Source organism: Microcaecilia unicolor, chromosome 1 (assembly GCF_901765095.1).
Source record: "Microcaecilia unicolor chromosome 1, aMicUni1.1, whole genome shotgun sequence".
NCBI classification, from domain to species: domain Eukaryota; kingdom Metazoa; phylum Chordata; class Amphibia; order Gymnophiona; family Siphonopidae; genus Microcaecilia; species Microcaecilia unicolor.
This window is the reverse complement of record NC_044031.1, coordinates 628,538,390-628,555,733: the sequence shown is the minus strand read 5'-3', so window position 1 is coordinate 628,555,733 and position 17,344 is coordinate 628,538,390. Positions and strand designations below refer to the sequence as shown.

The window sequence follows — 17,344 nt, the reverse complement described above, 5'->3', positions numbered from 1 at the left end:
AACTGTAATAAAAACACCTCAAGCAAAAAATTCTGATGAGGCTCCCCTAAAAGTTGAAAATGTTGAAGACATGACAAACGTTTCAAACACTTATTGGTTTTTTTTAATTGTCATTTTTAGCATGGGCATGCCAACTGGGCATTGTTTTATGTGCACATATTGACAGGTTTGGTTAATGAGCACAACCACACTGTAAACTCATTTCAGATTTTTTTTTTTTATATCCAGTTAGGGGCCCAATGATAAAAGAAAAGCATTTCTCTGCAAGTTTGAGTAGTGTGTCCTTTGCTTGGCAAGTTCAACTTGTCATTTCATCTTCATTTATTTCAGGCTTTGCCATGAACAAAGAGTTACACAGTTTGAGTCCCTTGAAATAAATAAACTGTCTCTGATGCATTTGATGTTTGTCTGATAGAGGGAATATTGGATGCATGTTTGTGCTTGGATATCATTCTGCTGGATAGTATTTTGCAGGCTTGAATCCTGAAAGGGAACATAGTTTGGTTAGGTTAGTTTGCTTAGTCATACAACTGAAAAGATTGGGATGTAGGGAGGGAATTCATTATAAGGGGAAGGGATTGGGAAGTGAGAGGATGCTGTCAGTAGGGAATGGTAGTTTATCTTTTATTCTAATTCCTTTTATTTTATTTCTTTTCTGATTCTATAAAGGAGTTCATAAAAGCAGAACCTTTGGAGACTATGAAATCCCAGCTGCGTCAGAAAGCCATCACCTGTTGCTCCTACCTGGTGTATCCTTTCTTGGAATCCTTCCTAGCCCCTCTTTTCTAGGGCTTTTCTGTTTGGTTGGGGGACTGTGAGTACATAAGTACATAAGTACATAAGTAGTGCCATACTGGGAAAGACCAAAGGTCCATCTAGCCCAGCATCCTGTCACCGACAGTGGCCAATCCAGGTCAAGGGCACCTGGCACGCTCCCCAAACGTAAAAACATTCCAGACAAGTTATACCTAAAAATGCGGAATTTTTCCAAGTCCATTTAATAGCGGTCTATGGACTTGTCCTTTAGGAATCTATCTAACCCCTTTTTAAACTCCGTCAAGCTAACCGCCCGTACCACGTTCTCCGGCAACGAATTCCAGAGTCTAATTACACGTTGGGTGAAGAAAAATTTTCTCCGATTCGTTTTAAATTTACCACACTGTAGCTTCAACTCATGCCCTCTAGTCCTAGTATTTTTGGATAGCGTGAACAGTCGCTTCACATCCACCCGATCCATTCCACTCATTATTTTATACACTTCTATCATATCTCCCCTCAGCCGTCTCTTCTCCAAGCTGAAAAGCCCTAGCCTTCTCAGCCTCTCTTCATAGGAAAGTCGTCCCATCCCCACTATCATTTTCGTCGCCCTTCGCTGTACCTTTTCCAATTCTACTATATCTTTTTTGAGATACGGAGACCAGTGTTGAACACAATACTCCAGGTGCGGTCGCACCATGGAGCGATACAACGGCATTATAACATCCGCACACCTGGACTCTATACCCTTCCTAATAACACCCAACATTCTATTCTGTGAGGGGGGAGGGAAGGAAAAGAGGGGTAGTTATATGGGTATTGGCCATATCATAAGTTTCTCTGTTGAAACTTTGTAATTTAAAAGAAGACTGTATCCGATGGGATCCCTGTAATACTATTTATTTTATTGATTCATGTTTGTATTCCACAATTATCCAAAAATGTATTTATTTGCTGCATTTGTACCCCACATTTTCCCACCTATTTGCAGGCTCAATGTGGCTTACACTATGTTGCAAAAGGTATAATCATAAACAGAGTAAGAGGTATGGTCTAATTTAACATATTACTGTGTAAGAAATTAGGTAGATAGGTCAGTAGAATTATTTACATAACACAAAATAAAACAGGTAAGATATAATGACCAATAGTGATAATGTGATTAACATAATCAAATTAGAAGGGATCAGTATTAGTTGGTTTAGATGTAGAATGTAATCAAGTCATTAAGGAGGATTTTTATTGTAAGTCTCTTTGAACAGGTGCATCTTCAATAACTTCCGGAAGGTTGTTAAGTCATGCGTTATTTTTATAGCATTCGGTAGTTTATTCAATTGGATACGTTTGTTGTTCTGTTGGTCTGTTGAGGTTGGATACATTTGTTGGTATGCTGTTCTTCCTGGTCCTGTTACTGTTCCTCTCCCCGCAGCTGGTCTAGCCACTGTTACTCTTCCTGTTCCTCATGCTACAGCTGCTGCTGTATCATGTAGATCTGCCGGATCTCAGCTGGTGTGGTATCTGGCCCTGCCAACGCACGAGTCGTTATCCACAAGGAGTCTGGTCTCCCCTCAGGAGAACTCTGTTCAGGCCGGTCCTGCATCTCTTCCTCACTGAGGCCATCCGGTTGCTCTTGTGTTAGGTCAGGCATCTCTGGTGTCTGCTGACCGCTGCCAGTCGCCATCAGCACTGCTAATCCCCTAACACTACCAAAAAAAAAAAACTGAACAGGAAAGGAACCCTTTTATTGTTGTACTTGTTCACTGGTCTCTGTGTCTGGAGGTTACAGATAAAAAAGACTCTGAACCACTGTGGATAGTGACCCTCACTCCACTCACTGAGTCTGACAATCCCACCATGCTCCCACCAAAAAAGAAGGAACTAAAGGTCTGTCACAAAATACCTAGCCACCTGCCTGGTGTTGTCCTGCGGCCAATTAGAGTGTCTGTCCCTAGCACATCTTAGGTCCGTCTGCACTTGCTGCTTGTGCTGTACACTAGCACCCTCCTCCCACTGACTGGGTCCCAACTACCTCTGGGTGAGTCTCCTACTCTCAAATTATCCCCAGTTACTGGAAGCCACACTCCCAGTGGTCCCACAGTTCCCAGAAAGCACTCACAGACCCAACGCATGAACCATCAGGATTCTTTATTAGTCCAGACAAAGAGGCAATAAACTGAAAAGGAAAGGAACTGCATCATCATCAGATAGGACAGAGAAATTAAAAAGGTGAAGGAGGGTTATAGGTTGACTGACTGATGGCTCACAGACTGTGGACCCATAGCCTAACGCTGAGTGGACAAAACAGGCATTAGGGAGGACAAACGCTGAAGAAAACAAATGAGCTTTGAGAAGGCAGCAAAACCAGAGTAAGAGAGCCCAGACCTTAAGGTAGTAGGAAGAGAATACCAAAGGAGTGAGGCAGAAGAATACTGAATGACGGGTGGAGACCAACCATGAGCAATGGACAGGAGGAACAGAGAGGCAAGACTCAAAAGCTAAGTGAAGAACGCAAGGAGGAGAGTAAAGGATGATAAGACTTGTAAGGTAAGGAGGGGAACTCGAGTGGCGAATTTTAAATGTCAGAATCTGGACTTTGTGAAGGATGCGGGATTTATAGGTAGCCAATGATGCTGTCTCAAAAGAGGGGAGATGTGGTCAAAGTGTCTTGTGTGGACAGGATGCGCATTGCAGTTTTCTGTACAGTTTGACGTTTTTGGAGAGAGATAGCTGGAAGACCTACATAGATGACGTTGCAGTAGTCAGGCTTGGATGCTAAAAGGGCATAGGGTATAAAAGAGAGTGGCATAGCTTTCATCAGTGAGATAAGGTTGCAAAGAGCATATAAGTCGGAGAGAGGAGAAACCGTTTTTTACTGTGGAAGCAATGCGAGGTCAAGGTGCAGTCCAAATGAACATTGAGATATTTGAAAGAATCAACCAACTGACTGGTGGACCCATTGATAACTTAATGGCCTGTGACCCAGAGGGTGATAGTTTTTTGTTGGTTGAGATGAAGGTGGTGGTCCAAGAGCCAAATGATAACTTTATCAATAGAGGATTGGAGAGAGCTAAGGTCTGGATTGTAGGGATTCTGGGAGGAAACCATGAGGATGTCGTCAGCATAGAAATAACATTTAATAAGAGACTCCTGAATGAGAGAAGCAAGTGGACTGAGGAAAATGTTAAAAATAGAGGTGAGAGGACAGTACCTTGAGGAACGCCACAAATGAGGGGAGCATGGTCAGACGAGGAGTGCGGAAGAACTACCTGGAAAGATCTATCGGTGAGGAAAGAGCGGAACTAGCACAAGACAGTGCCTGCTAAACTGAGCGATGAAAGAAAAGAGACAAAAGAAAAGAGTGACTAATCAAATCAAATGCCGCAGAAAGATCCAAAGAGATTAAGAGAAGAGCTTTACCGCCATCAATAGCAGTGTAACAGTCGTTCAGCAGGGAGGCGATGATGGTCTCAGAGGAGTGACTGGGATGAAATCCTGCCTGAAAAGGGTGAAGCATGTTGGAAGATTCGATGTGCTGTGAAAGTTGGACAAAGACAAAATATCCAGCAGTTTACTTAAGAAGGAGAGATTGGAGACGGGTAATAATAAGATAAGAGGGATAGGTCAAGGTCGTACTAGTGCTGCCATCCATTGGGAGGGGACCTCAATTTGCGTAAGACTATTAATGATCATAGAATAGGCCAGTTGCCCAAGGCTGTGGAAATTGAGCAAATGCCAGTGCGGTGGAACTGGGTCTAGTGCACAAGAAGGATCTGAAAAAGTCTCTTCTGAGCTTTAGGAGAGCTAATCCATCCATGGTGCCTTTGGATGATGACACCTATGTGTGGCTGATTCATCCTGTTTGTCCATGGAGAATACTTCTTCATGAAAAGGGTGGTGTATTTATGGAACAGCCTCCTAGTGGAGGTGGTGGAGATGTAAAATGTATCTTGAGTTCAAGAAAGCTTGGGATAAGTACATAGGGTCTCTAAGGGAGTGAAAAGGAGAGTAGATGGCATGGCTGGGTAGACTGGATAGGCCATATGGTCTTTATCTGCCTTCATTTTTCTATGTTTCTGTGATGTGTGGTAACACAGTGGGTATGAAACCCTCCTAAAGCGAACAGTTTTTGAGACACAGAAGGGGAGGAAAAATCTCTGATCAAAGTGGTTATTAAAGGCAGATTTATGGGGAGGGGGGAATAATAGTAATAAGGGGTTCAATCACGGAATAATGTAAGGTGTTACTATTGGAATTACGGTTTGAGTTTAATGTAACATGCTGACTATTGTTTCTTTCAGTGTACATGGCAAAAGTGAAGGTAGTAAGAGGGGAGGGGGATAAGACAGGGTACTGTTATAAAAACAAAAACTGATGATAGCAACTTAAGATTAATGTACATAAGAACGATAGCTTTATAATTTGTTATGTATGTACTCTAATGGATGTGTTACCAGGTGGAATCATCAATAAAAATGTTGACACATAAAGGCAGATTTATTCTCTCTGGCTCTGGTTTATCTGCTGAGGGAGAAAGAAAGCATTTTAACTGGCATATTTTGTTATGGCATCAGCTCCTGTGAGTGAAAATTGTTGTATCACTGGGCTAAGGGGGGAGGTGAACAGCACAGGAGTGAATGTGTAGATTTCTCACTGAAAGAAAAGACAAATTATCAACCTTTACACACTTAGGGGAGAATTATTCAATAAAAGTAATACAAAAAGTTGGAGTTAATAATGCACAAACACTAAGTAAAGGTAACTGAAGCTAATTATGGGGTCAGGGAAATTACACTTCAGAATACAAATGGGACACTATAATCGTGATCTCATGGGAATTCAGACTTAGATCCATGTCATGTTGTTATGACTGTGCCCCTGTGTCAGGCTCTCATTCATCTCGCCTCCTGGTGGTCGGACCTGGTGGTCGCAATGGACTGTCTGTGGTTTTCCCGGTTCCAGAAGTCATGCTGGTCCGGTCCGGATTTTCTAGCCTGCCAGTTGGTCTTGAGACTTTTTGGAACTAAGCAGTTTCCGTACCTGGTGACCTCCCTGGCTGTTTGCCTTTATTAACCACCTGGAAGCTTTCCTAGTTTGCCTTGCAACAGAGCTCTTCAGAGGTGTGTCTTCTGCGATTGATTGTTGCTGTGCTTCCTTGCTACTTTCAGTTTCTGTCTATCTCTGCCTTTGAACCTTTGCCTGGGCCTGGACTTTGATTTTGCTTGCCGGCTGCCTTTGAACCTTTGCCTGGACCTGGACTTTGCTTGTCGCCTGCCTTTGAACCTTGGCCTGGATCTGGACCTTGCCTTTATTTGCCTGCTCACGGCTCTGCTGGGTTTGTGGACTATCTTCCTGCTCTCTGCTGTGGCTTCTGTTCTGGTCCTGCCGCTCCAGTCCGGAGGGTACCGGTCTGTCTGGGTTCTGCCTTGTTCCTGGTGGGTGTTCCTCCTGCCGCTGCTCGGCAGTAGCCCAACGGTTCACTATCCAGTGTTTCGTGTGAAGCGTGACACGTGTCATTCTGATACAGAGTTTCTGTCTAAGATCTCTGGCTCTTGGCCTTTTGGCTGAGAGGGAAGTTTCCCTCTATTGAGGAAACCCTAGAATTGCAGGACGCAGGCTTTAACAGCTAGGAACTACAGATCTGATAGGGAATTGGATCCCTGGATGCTCCTCCTGAAGACCATAACGGAGCAACCCTTGGGAGCATACTGAGGGCAGAAAAAAAGGCCATTGAGTGCACTTGGTGCCTGATGCCGAGAAACGAAGCAGCACGAGAGCTGAATCAGGGCAGGGTGGCCATTGGGAGCAGTTCAGGGCGAGATGGAAGGCCTCTGGGGCACCGTCGGGGGCCCAGATTCCATCGGCAGAACAGCCCTTGGGAGCAGCCTTGGGGCAGGATGGCCCTTTGGAGCTAGCTCAGGACAAGGCCTTTGGAGGCTAAGTCAGTGCCCAAGGACCAGTGTCAGAGAAGCTCTTGGGAATGCAAGGCGGGAGAGAGGAGATATGATAGAGACATTTAAATACCTATGCGGCATAAATCCACAGGAGGTGAGTCTCTTTCAGTTGAAAAGAAGCTCTGGAACGAGGGGACATAGGATGAAGGTGAAAGGGGATAGACTCGGAAGTAAACTGAGGAAATATTTTTTCATGGAAAGTGTGGTGCATTTGTGGAACGTTCTCCCGGTTCAAGTGGTGGAGATGAAAACAGTGTCTGAATTCAAGAGATCTTGGGACAAATAAATATGATCTGTAAGGGAGTGATAGGGTGATAGTTGGCATGGATGGGCAGATCCCTGGCGGAGGCTCTTGGAAGTGTAGTCGACACTTGGAGCTGGAGGAGGCAGAAGCTTCTGGGAGTGCAGTTGGCACTCAGAGCTAGAGGAGATGGAGGCTCCTGGAAGTGCAATCAGCACTTGAAGCTCAGCAGCAGAGACTGGCCAAGCAAGACTGACTCAGCCCTCATTGGATGTCCAGCAGCCATTGAGCTAGAGTGCTCCAGCAGGAGATTGAGATCTGGAGGACCTGGTGGGGATGGAGAAAGGGGGAAAGACTTAGAAAAGGAGTAAGGGGGACATAGGTAATACTGCTATTCTAATAAAATGTCTTAATAGAGGACCAGGGAGAGGTATTTAAAACTGCCACATTGGCAAGGAGACTAACTAGGTTCAAGAACACTGTTTAAAGGTTATTTAGTAGGTTGCTCATTGACTATTCACTCAGAAAGTTTAATAAGTTGATTATCACAAGTATTTCTCATTAGCAAGTGTCTTAATACTTTCATATAGTATAAATTCTAAATAGTTCAATAAACTTGGAGAAAAGATGGCTGAGGGGAGATATGATAGAGGTCTATAATTAATGAGTGGAGTGGAGCGGGTAGACGTGAATAGTTTGTTTACTCTCTCCAAAAATACTAGGACTAGGGGGCATGTGATGAAGCTACAAAGTAGTAAATTTAATATGAATCGGAGAAACTTTTTCTTCACTCAATGTGCAATTAAACTCTGGAATTTGTTGCCAGAGAATGTCGTAAAGGCGGGTAGCTTAGCGGGGTTTAAAAAAAAAAAGGTCTGGACGGCTTCCTAAAGGAAAAGTCCATAGACCATTCTTAAATTGACTTGGGAAAAATCCACTGCTTATTTCTGGGATAAGCAGCATAAAATGTATTGAACTTTTTCGGGATCTTACCAGGTATTTGTGACCTGGATTGGCCACTGTTGGAAACAGGATGCTGGGCTTGATGGACCTTTGGTCTGTCCCAGTGTGGCAATACTTATGTACTTAACTGTTTGGCATTTCAGGCAGCTGTGGTAACAGTGGTAGTTTTGAATTTCTTGGAGGGAAATGCCACCCGCTAACCCTTTTCTTCCCCAGGTGGAGGCACCAGGTGCCAACTATTCCAGGGCCTGACGGAGTCTGCCTGAGGGAGACTCCAGCCAGGACAGCCCCAGACCTACGGACGCCCACAAGGGGGCATTATAGGTACAGCTGATTGAATGCAGCTCCCTTTTATGACGTTCTGGTGTTGCATGTGGGTTATGATATGTGGTAGCAGATGGGTACAGCTGATTGAATGCAGTTCCCTTTTATGAAGTTTTGGTGTTGCATGTGGAGTGGGTACAGCTGATTGAGTACTGCTTGTGGGATATGATGTGTGGTAGCACATGGGTACAGCTGATTGTATGCAGTTCCCTTTTATGACGTTTTGGTGTTGCATGTGGAGTGGGTACAGCTGATTGAATACAGGTCCCTTTTATGATGTTCTGGTGTTTCATGTGGGATCTGATGTGTGGTAACACAGTGGGTACAACTGATTGATTAGAGCTCCCTTTTATGACGTTCTAGGGTTGCATTGGGATCTAATGTGTGGTAACACAGTGGGTACAGCTGATTGAATGCAGCTCCCTTTTATGACTTTCTAGAGCTGGGTGTTAGTGATATATGGAGAAGTGGATGGGGGAGGGGTAAAACAAATGTATTTTCTTTAACTCTGTAATCAGGAAACTGGAGCCACCACTCAGTAGTGAGGACACTTCTGCACTCATCAGCACATGCCTTGGCAGTGTCTGTGCTCTTCCACCCCTGAAGACCCTGAAGGAAAAGGAAGGAATTTCGGAGGTACAGCATCTGTTTCCTCATTACGCACTTTTTAATATTAAACTTCATTCCTGAATCATGGAGGAGGAATTGGCTTTTCAGGCAAGACGCAGCCATGGTTATAACCTGTCTGTGGCAGAAGTAGTTAGCATTGACCTACTAGATTCGTAGAACTTTACTGTGAGACAGGCCACATGCAGGCTGCATCAGCTGTAAACCGTTACCATGGGACAGTGAGAGCGGCCACTGGTAGTCTGCACTGGTTATAAAATTTTACCCATTGGACAGTGAGAGCAGCTACTGGCCGTCTGCACTGGTTGTAAAACCTTACCCATTGGATAGTGAGAGCAGCCACTGGCCGTCTGCACTGGTTGTAAAATTTCACCCATTGGACAGTGAGAGCAGCCACTGGCAATCTGCACTGGTTGTAAAACCTTACCCATTGGATAGTGAGAGCAGCCACTGGCCGTCTGCACTGGTTGTAAAATTTCACCCATTGGACAGTGAAAGCAGCCACTGGCAATCTGCACTGGTTGTAAAATTTCACCCATTGGACAGTGAGAACAGCCACTGGCAATCTGCACTGGTTGTAAAATTTTACCCATGGGACAGTGAGAACAGCCACTGGCAATCTGCACTGGTTGTAAAATTTTACCAATGGGACAGTGAGAACAGCCACTGGCAATCTGCACTGGTTGTGAAATTTTACCCATGGGACAGTGAGAGCAGCCACTGGCAATCTGCACTGGTTGTGAAATTTTACCCATGGGACAGTGAGAACAGCCACTGGCAATCTGCACTGGTTGTAAAATTTTACCAATGGGACAGTGAGAGCAGCCACTGGCAATCTGCACTGGTTGTGAAATTTTACCAATGGGACAGTGAGAACGGCCACTGGCTGTCTGCACTGGTTGTGAAATTTTACCCACTGGCAGGCAGAAACCGTGTTCATAGTTTATTTTAGATGTTTTGGATGGAATAGTAAACTAAATTTGGGATGTGTCATGGTAGGAGGGTAGATGGGGAATTTATGTAAGAAATTAGGAAATTTAACTTTTGTTTGTAATGTGCCTCAAGCTGATTAGTGAGGCATTCAAATACAGTAAAATATTTTTTATTTGTTTAATTGTGTTTCTACTTGCCTGTTCCATTGACGATTCCATGATTTACAGATTGAAAACAATCCTGCCAATATTCAAAGCAATTTAATTTTGTGCCTGCTTAAATTGCCTTTTGCTGCCTAACCGCAGATATTCAGCAGCAGTAAAACAGGTAATGCCGCTGAATATCGCCTCTGACAACTGCAAAAAAGGTGCAGTTCAGGGGTGGTACAGGGGGCGGTGTTAGGAGCCTGGGGTTATTTGAGTAGTATTCAGTGCCGGCACCCACATAGCTAAGCAGCCTAATTTAGGACAGCTGAATAGCTGTCCTAAATTAGGCCACTTAGCTATATTGGCTGCCACCCACAAAACGTTTCTTGCTTTAAACTCCCCCTTTCCCTGATCCCCCTCCTCAAAGACACCTCCTTCTCCTACCTCCCAGCCTGCCGCCATGATCGTGCCTCCCCCAATCCCCCTGCTATCTAGGTAGGTCCCCCTGGGTCTATCTGATGTCTCTGGTGGTTCGTGGGGGTCATTGGAGGCTGGTGTGAAGGCCACTCGCTCCTGCCCCTTGTGGCATCCCTGAAAAAATGGCTGCATCCCTGAAAAAATGGCTGCCACAACCTCTCGCATCAACTCACAGTATTCTGTGTAGTACTGCGAGCTGCCTCAAGAGGTTGCGGTAGCTATTTTTTCAGGGAAGCCTCAAGAGGCCGGAGTGAGTGGCTTTTACTGCTGCCCTCAATAACCCTCATGGAACACCAGGGACATCAGGTAGGCCCAGGAGGGGTGCAATCCAAAGGGGGGTGTTCCTGATCATGGCAGCAGGCTGGGGGAGGGAGGGAGGGAGGGGGTTTTATTAGGGAGCCGGGAGGGGGATTGGGGTTTTTTAATGCAAAAAAAAAAGTTATGCGAGTCCCAGCCAATATTCAGCCAGGACATGCATAACTGTCTTATTTGGGCCCTGGTTGAATATGGGCCAGGACCTGCATAAGTCCTGGCAGCCAGCATCGAGAAAATTAGCCCCAGATATTCAGTGCTGGGGTCCGTAAATGGCCCAAGCATTGAATATCTGGGGCTTATCTAGCCAGCGTTTAAAAAAATCACTTGAGTTTTGCCAGCTGAATATCTGCTGGAGTAAATGCAGCAAAGTATAAAACAACAAAATCATCATACTAAGGCATAGTTATAGCACAATTTTAAAAAAATTGCAAAAAAAAAAAATAGAGTAACATTAGTAACATCTCACAGTGTGAATAAAGATGTCTGTTCAGCATTTTGATTGTAAGGTGTGGAACATTCAGAAACCTTGTTATTTAAGGAATAGCTTAAAGGGTATGCACAAACTAATTTTTTCTCAGATATCCAGTTGGGATAGTTTTAAAACAATTGTCTGGAGATCAAAGCATTCACTGTTTCAGGAAAACAATTTGCTTTCTTTTTGCAAAATATTGAATACCAAGCTTTTTCCTTAACTTTATATTATTGGATTTGTTGTGGATGGTTGATTTTTGTTGGGTTGATTTCTGTCCTGGCTTAATTTCTTTTTCTATTTTGTAATATCTTTTTAATTTTGTAAGCCATCTTGAATGATTGCAGCCTCATGAAAATGATATATAATAATCTGATAAATAAAATAAATTGGAACTGGCCAGCTATCCTCATGATAGATCATGGTCCACAGGACAGTAAGAGCAGCCATCTTTAAGCAATTCTATTTCATGCCTACTCTGTACTGACTTTCCATACCTGTTATGGTCCCGTCCCATGTTTGCATTAGGAGGCGCCCTATTCCTTATAACTAATTGAAAGTTTGTCCTATAAATAATTTTCTACAGTAGCTCTGGATCTGTCTCCTTTTTTATAGGAGCTATACCTCGACACCATGGATGCCCTGAAGGAGTTGCTAAAAAGCGTGCTGCTTAGAAAACTGACCCCCGTGGGATTGCAGGAAATGTTTCAGGTCAGAGTCCCTAAAGCTTAATACACATTTACTGCTCTAACATAGTAGATGATGGCAGGTAAAGAGACCTGTACGGTCCATCCAGTCTGCCCAACAAGATAAAATCATGGCATCAGGTATTCTCATTGGTGTTGCCTTCCTTTTCCACTTCTAACTTTGGAATGTATAAAGTGAAAATGTTTCTGGTTTGGGGGGTTCCTATAGGAGTATACGGTAGTGTTTTTATCCCCTCTATCCCGGGAGGGATTGCCCCTCTCCCATGGTGGACACAAGTCCAAATGGGCGAGGGGAGTCCTCCAGAAGGCTGAGAATATATTGACTAAGCATGACCTCTTTTATCTGACTCCTGATACCCATGAATATCAGTGAGTGAATAAATATCCTATCCATACCTAATTTAGATTCAAAAGATTAAGCATTCTGCTAGCCCTTATTTAAGAAGGAGAGAGGACAGGTGGTAAAGTGATGTATATATGTTTATTGATTCTTACCAATACAGTGCAAGGCAATCAGGCACATCAATCTGATTTCAGAGATCAGACGGGCAGCATCTCGTGAGGAATCTGGACAGTCTCCAAACTCCACCCAATTTTACCTTCTTTATATACATTTTTGAGTTAATTGAAAACTAATGCATTCTCATCAATTCTAATGGCCAAGTTGTTTATCCCAAAGTCGTTAAACCACAATCTCTGGTACCACCCCTTATTTCAACAGAAAATTTCCCCACTCCTGCATCTGTCATGATGTTTTTCAGATAAACAGTTTTTTTTCTAACTGAGATTGGGAAATTCCACTCTGTAACTGCACTTTAGAGTTTCCATTTCGTTTTCTGATTCCATTTTGTTTTCACACTTCTTTGCCCTTTCTTTTCCACTTTAGGCTACTCAGGTCTCAGTTTATGCTTAAAAACTAGGCCAAACTTTTCCAGCAAGCTCCTAGTTATACCAGCCATCAGAGTTTTGACCTGGCCAATGTCTCTAGTAGCCTGAGCTCTATGGCTCATCCCTCCACCATTCCAGTGGGGGTCTCTGGCTATATTATATCTTATCAGTAGAAATATAGTGCCTTGTAAATGTATTCACACTGTTACGGATTTTTCAAATTCTGCTGTCTTAAAAATATAGTTGAAAATGCATAATACAAGAATTACTATACGGAGTCAGACCAAAGGTCCATCTAGCCCAGCATCCTGTTCCTCACAGTGACCAATCCAGGTCACAAGTACCTGGCAGAGTTCCAAAAAGTAGCAAGATTTCGTGCTTCTTAACCCCAGGGATAAGCAGTGGCCTTTTCAGGTGTAACTGAATAACAGTTCATGGACTTTAAGGCAGCATTGGAAATATTGCGATGAGGCCAGAGCATCCATACACTTATTGGAAAAATTGAACAAGCTGGATTACTACTACTACTACTACTACAGGTCCCAACAATCAACACTAACAGAATATCTAGCCTTGGTCACACCTGCAGACACAAATACAGGATAAGTGACCACAAACTAAGGGGCCCTTTCACAAAGCTTAGCGAGTGCTAATGGAATTAGCAGAGCTAAATGCTGCATATCCTATTTTATACCTATGGGCCACAGGACACTTAGTGCACACTAATTCCCATTAGCGCATACTAAGCTTTAGTAAAAGGGCCTCTAAGAGTAGAAATTTGTAAACAACAATTAGCTTGAAAGCTCAAGACGCTAGACTGTACATGCAGCACACCACCAGAGAAATAGAAAATGTTGCATTTCCTTGTACGGTGCAAAATATAAAGATAGTAAATGTCAATTCCCAAAACTGACACATTGCAATCAATAAATGGAAAATAAAATTATTTTTCTACCTTTATGGTCCCAGTCTCTGCTCCTTGCTCCTTCTTATCTCTTAGATCGCTGTCCAAGGCCTCCTGTCCATTTACCATGTTTTTCTCTCCTCCTATCTTCTTAATTTCTTCCACTCATTGATTTTTTTCATTCTCAGCATGTCACCATAATCTCCCTTTCCACCCTTCTCTATGCCCAGCTTGAACCCCCCATTTCCCCTCCCACATTCCTCCATGCCCAGCACATCCCACGATCCCCGCGTCCACCATGTCCCCCTGATCTCCCTTTCCACCCCCTCCATACCCAGGCCAGAATATTCCCCAGTCTCTCCTCCTTCATTCCTCTGTGCCCAACATGCCCCTTCAAACTCCCCTTCCACCATATCCAGCAAAAGATTATTACAAATAGTGGACTGCCTCTGCGTGGTCCATCTGTAAAAAGTCTAAAGCTGTTCCAGTTGATTAGGCAGTGCTTTAAAAGGTGGAGGACAAAAGATTTTCTTAAACTTATTTGACAGCTTCCCATATGTAGATATAAATATCATGAAAACTGAATATCACTAAAACAGCTTCAAAAATTATTGTAGCTGGTAGAAACAGCAGTTATAAACTCTGTTTTTTGTGTGTTCATTTTTCTACTCTGTTCTAACTTCAATACAGTACAGATGACCAAATTTAAGTGAGGATATCCTGTTTCCTGATGGGTTCTTCATCTTAACTGTTAAATCTGCACTGGGAAGCCTTACAATATACCAATCTGCATTCCACAAAACATGCTGTCCCCTGGCCTGTTCTCAATCTAACCTTCTTAGTCAGTCCCATAGGGTTCTGGCTCCTGCGGTCCGTCTTCCCAATCCCCACCACCCCGTTTTAAACCGACTCCATATTGCAGCACTTCTGAGCTCTAAAAAGAAAATTATAAAACTAAATGCCTGCCAGTACAGAGCTGCATGCTGCAATACTGACAGTGAGGATCTGCTGGAACCTCCGCAACTGCAGCAGAAAGTGTGTCAGAGGGCGAGGTTCCAGCAAGCCTTGCTGTCAGTGTTGTAAACATGGGGCTCTACTGGCATTGCAGCTTTATCTTTCCTTTTTACAGCGTGTGGCAGCAGCGGCCACTAGATCACCAGGACAGCTGGCGGCAGGACAGCCGTGTGCGGCAGCAGTAGCGGCAGCGGCTGACAAGAGCCACCAGGCAGAGTCTCTGGGCCCTCGGGCACTGCCCGGTTGCCCGAATGGTCAGTCCGCCCCTGTTACCACTGAGCCACTAGGCTAGTGGGTGTGTGTACTGCTAGGGTACATGATGAGTTGCATATATTCTGCCATCTTGCAAGTGATTTCCAGTGGGCTGCAGTCACTATCGAAATTAGTGGGCCAGCTAATGTAGAGTTGGGGTAAAAGCCCAGGGGTCTTTCAGTGTTGTAGTAAATGAGATCCAGTCAGGCAGAAATAAGAATTAAGACTAACATAATCTTTGCTCCAGAGGTGGCTGTGTCTCTGAAGTTTGGAATTCTAATTTGCAGTGAGAATCTGCTTGGAAGAAAAGTCTTCCGTTATCATGGTTTCTCTTTCTGAAATCACAGGCTCATTATCTGTGCCTCATCTTCTCATGTTTTCTTTTTTCTTTTTCATTCCATAGCACTTGAGTGTTTGGATCAAATCATCGAAAGAGCATGAAAGGGAACGTGCAATGAACACCAGCGCAGTGCTACTGGAATACTATCTCTGCAGACTTCATATCAAGGTAAGAAATGGGACAGCTCCTACCAGGAGAGCCACATTGTATCATAGTATCATAGACCCCATCCCCTGCATTTAGATTCTGCCTAATACTTGTGATTCTTCTCATGTCCTGCTCTCTGTACCCAGACTCTGTCCAGCACACAAGATCCACAGCTTAAGAGCAGCAGATCCATCATCTGGCTTCTGCACCCATTCCCTGCCCCAGCACACTGATCCATCATGTGTCCTCTGCTCCCAGTCTCCTGCCCCAGCACACAAGATCCACAGCTTAAGAACAAATCTGTCATGTGTCATCTGCTGCTCCCAATCCCTGCCCCAGTACACAAGATCCACAGCTTAAGAGCGGATCCATCATGTGTGTCTGCTCCCAGTCCCTGGCCCAGCACACGATCCACTGCTTAAGAACAGATCCATCGTGTGTCCTCTGCTTGAATTGGATTGGATTAGATTTAATTTGATATACCATATACAATCGTATCTAAGTGATGTACAGCAAAATCATAAACATACACATCATACATGGGGGCTCATTTTCAAAGCACTTAGACTTACAAAGTTCTATAGGTTACTATATAACTTTGTAAGTCTGTGCTTTGAAAATTCGCTTCAAAGTATGTAATTTATACAGAATAACTGCTTCAAAGTCAGCTAAAATATTATAATGTTTATTTTATTTATTTTGCTGCATTTATATCCCACATTTTCCCACCTATTTGCAGGCTCAATGTGGCTTACAATATAATACAACTACAATCACATTGATGGAATAGAGAATCAGAGTATATATAACAGATAAGGTGCATAGGAATATTATGGCAATCATATTAACAGAGAAGAATTTCAGAATTATTGCTATTAAGGTTCATATGAAAATTATGTTGATTAAGAAGTGGGTAAGTGGATAACAACATAATATAATGATATCAGGACAAGATACAAATTCAAAAGAACTGGCGACAAGAAAGCCCTGAGGGATTCCGGTCTGAGAAAACCTTTTTGAAGAAAGCTCTGAATTCCAGCAGTCTGTATGCGTTTGATCTGAAAAATATGAATCAAACCATTGTTAATGCTAGAATCAATACCAATATCTTTAAAACATGGTAACAATTTAAAACGAGAAATTGTATCAAAGGCTGCAGTAAGGTCAACTTGCGCTCAAAGGGCATCAAACCAGTAATCAGTCTTAAGTTGCATTTCATCAACTATCTCCAACAGCAAATATTCTGTACTGTGATTGTATTGATAGCCAGATAGTTGAGTGTAGGATTTTCTTGTTATCCAAGTATTCAGCTAATTGAAATTAAACATCTTTTTCAAGTGTTTTAGCTAATAACGACAAGTTACAAATGGATCTGAAACCTGAATAACCATTTTAACACTCTTCCCTTTTTTTTTTAGCATGGGCTTCACTATGGCTTCTTTTAAATAACTTGGAACACTAATACCATCCAGTGAAAGGTTAACTAAATAAGTCAAAAAGGGTGCGATCGTGTCTTTGCAGTGAAACAAATAACAAAGTGGAACTAAATCCAACAAAATGGCAGAGAAATTAATAGACTGAAGAAGTTTAACAATCTCAGCAGTCCCTGCCCCAGCATACAAAATTGACAGCTTAAGAGCAGATTTAGCATGTGTTCTTTGCTCCCAAACCCTGCCCCAGTACACAAGATCCACAGCTTATGAGCAGATCCATCATATGTCCTCTGCTCCCGGTCCTTGCCCAAGCACACAAGATCCACAGCCTTAGAGCAGATCCATCACCTGTCCTCTGCTCCCAATCCTTCTCCAGCACGCAAGATCCACAGCATAAGAGTGTGATCCATCACATATTGCCTCCTGCTCCCAGAGTCCGCTGAGCACATGAGTTCCA

The 17,344-nt window shown here is 43.4% G+C and overlaps 1 protein-coding gene across 3 annotated transcripts in view; it reads left to right on the top strand.

The window, feature by feature from the left end:
• The window catches only part of MROH1 (maestro heat like repeat family member 1), a 491,156-nt gene that overhangs the window by 250,476 nt on the left and 223,336 nt on the right, over positions 1-17,344 (top strand). For all 3 annotated transcript variants that reach the window (XM_030220764.1, XM_030220756.1, XM_030220773.1), the window contains exons 25-28: positions 670-749; positions 8,754-8,871; positions 11,818-11,913; positions 15,371-15,475. In XM_030220764.1, the coding sequence (XP_030076624.1) occupies positions 670-749; positions 8,754-8,871; positions 11,818-11,913; positions 15,371-15,475 (399 nt within the window). The remainder of the gene's footprint in view (positions 1-669; positions 750-8,753; positions 8,872-11,817; positions 11,914-15,370; positions 15,476-17,344) is intronic.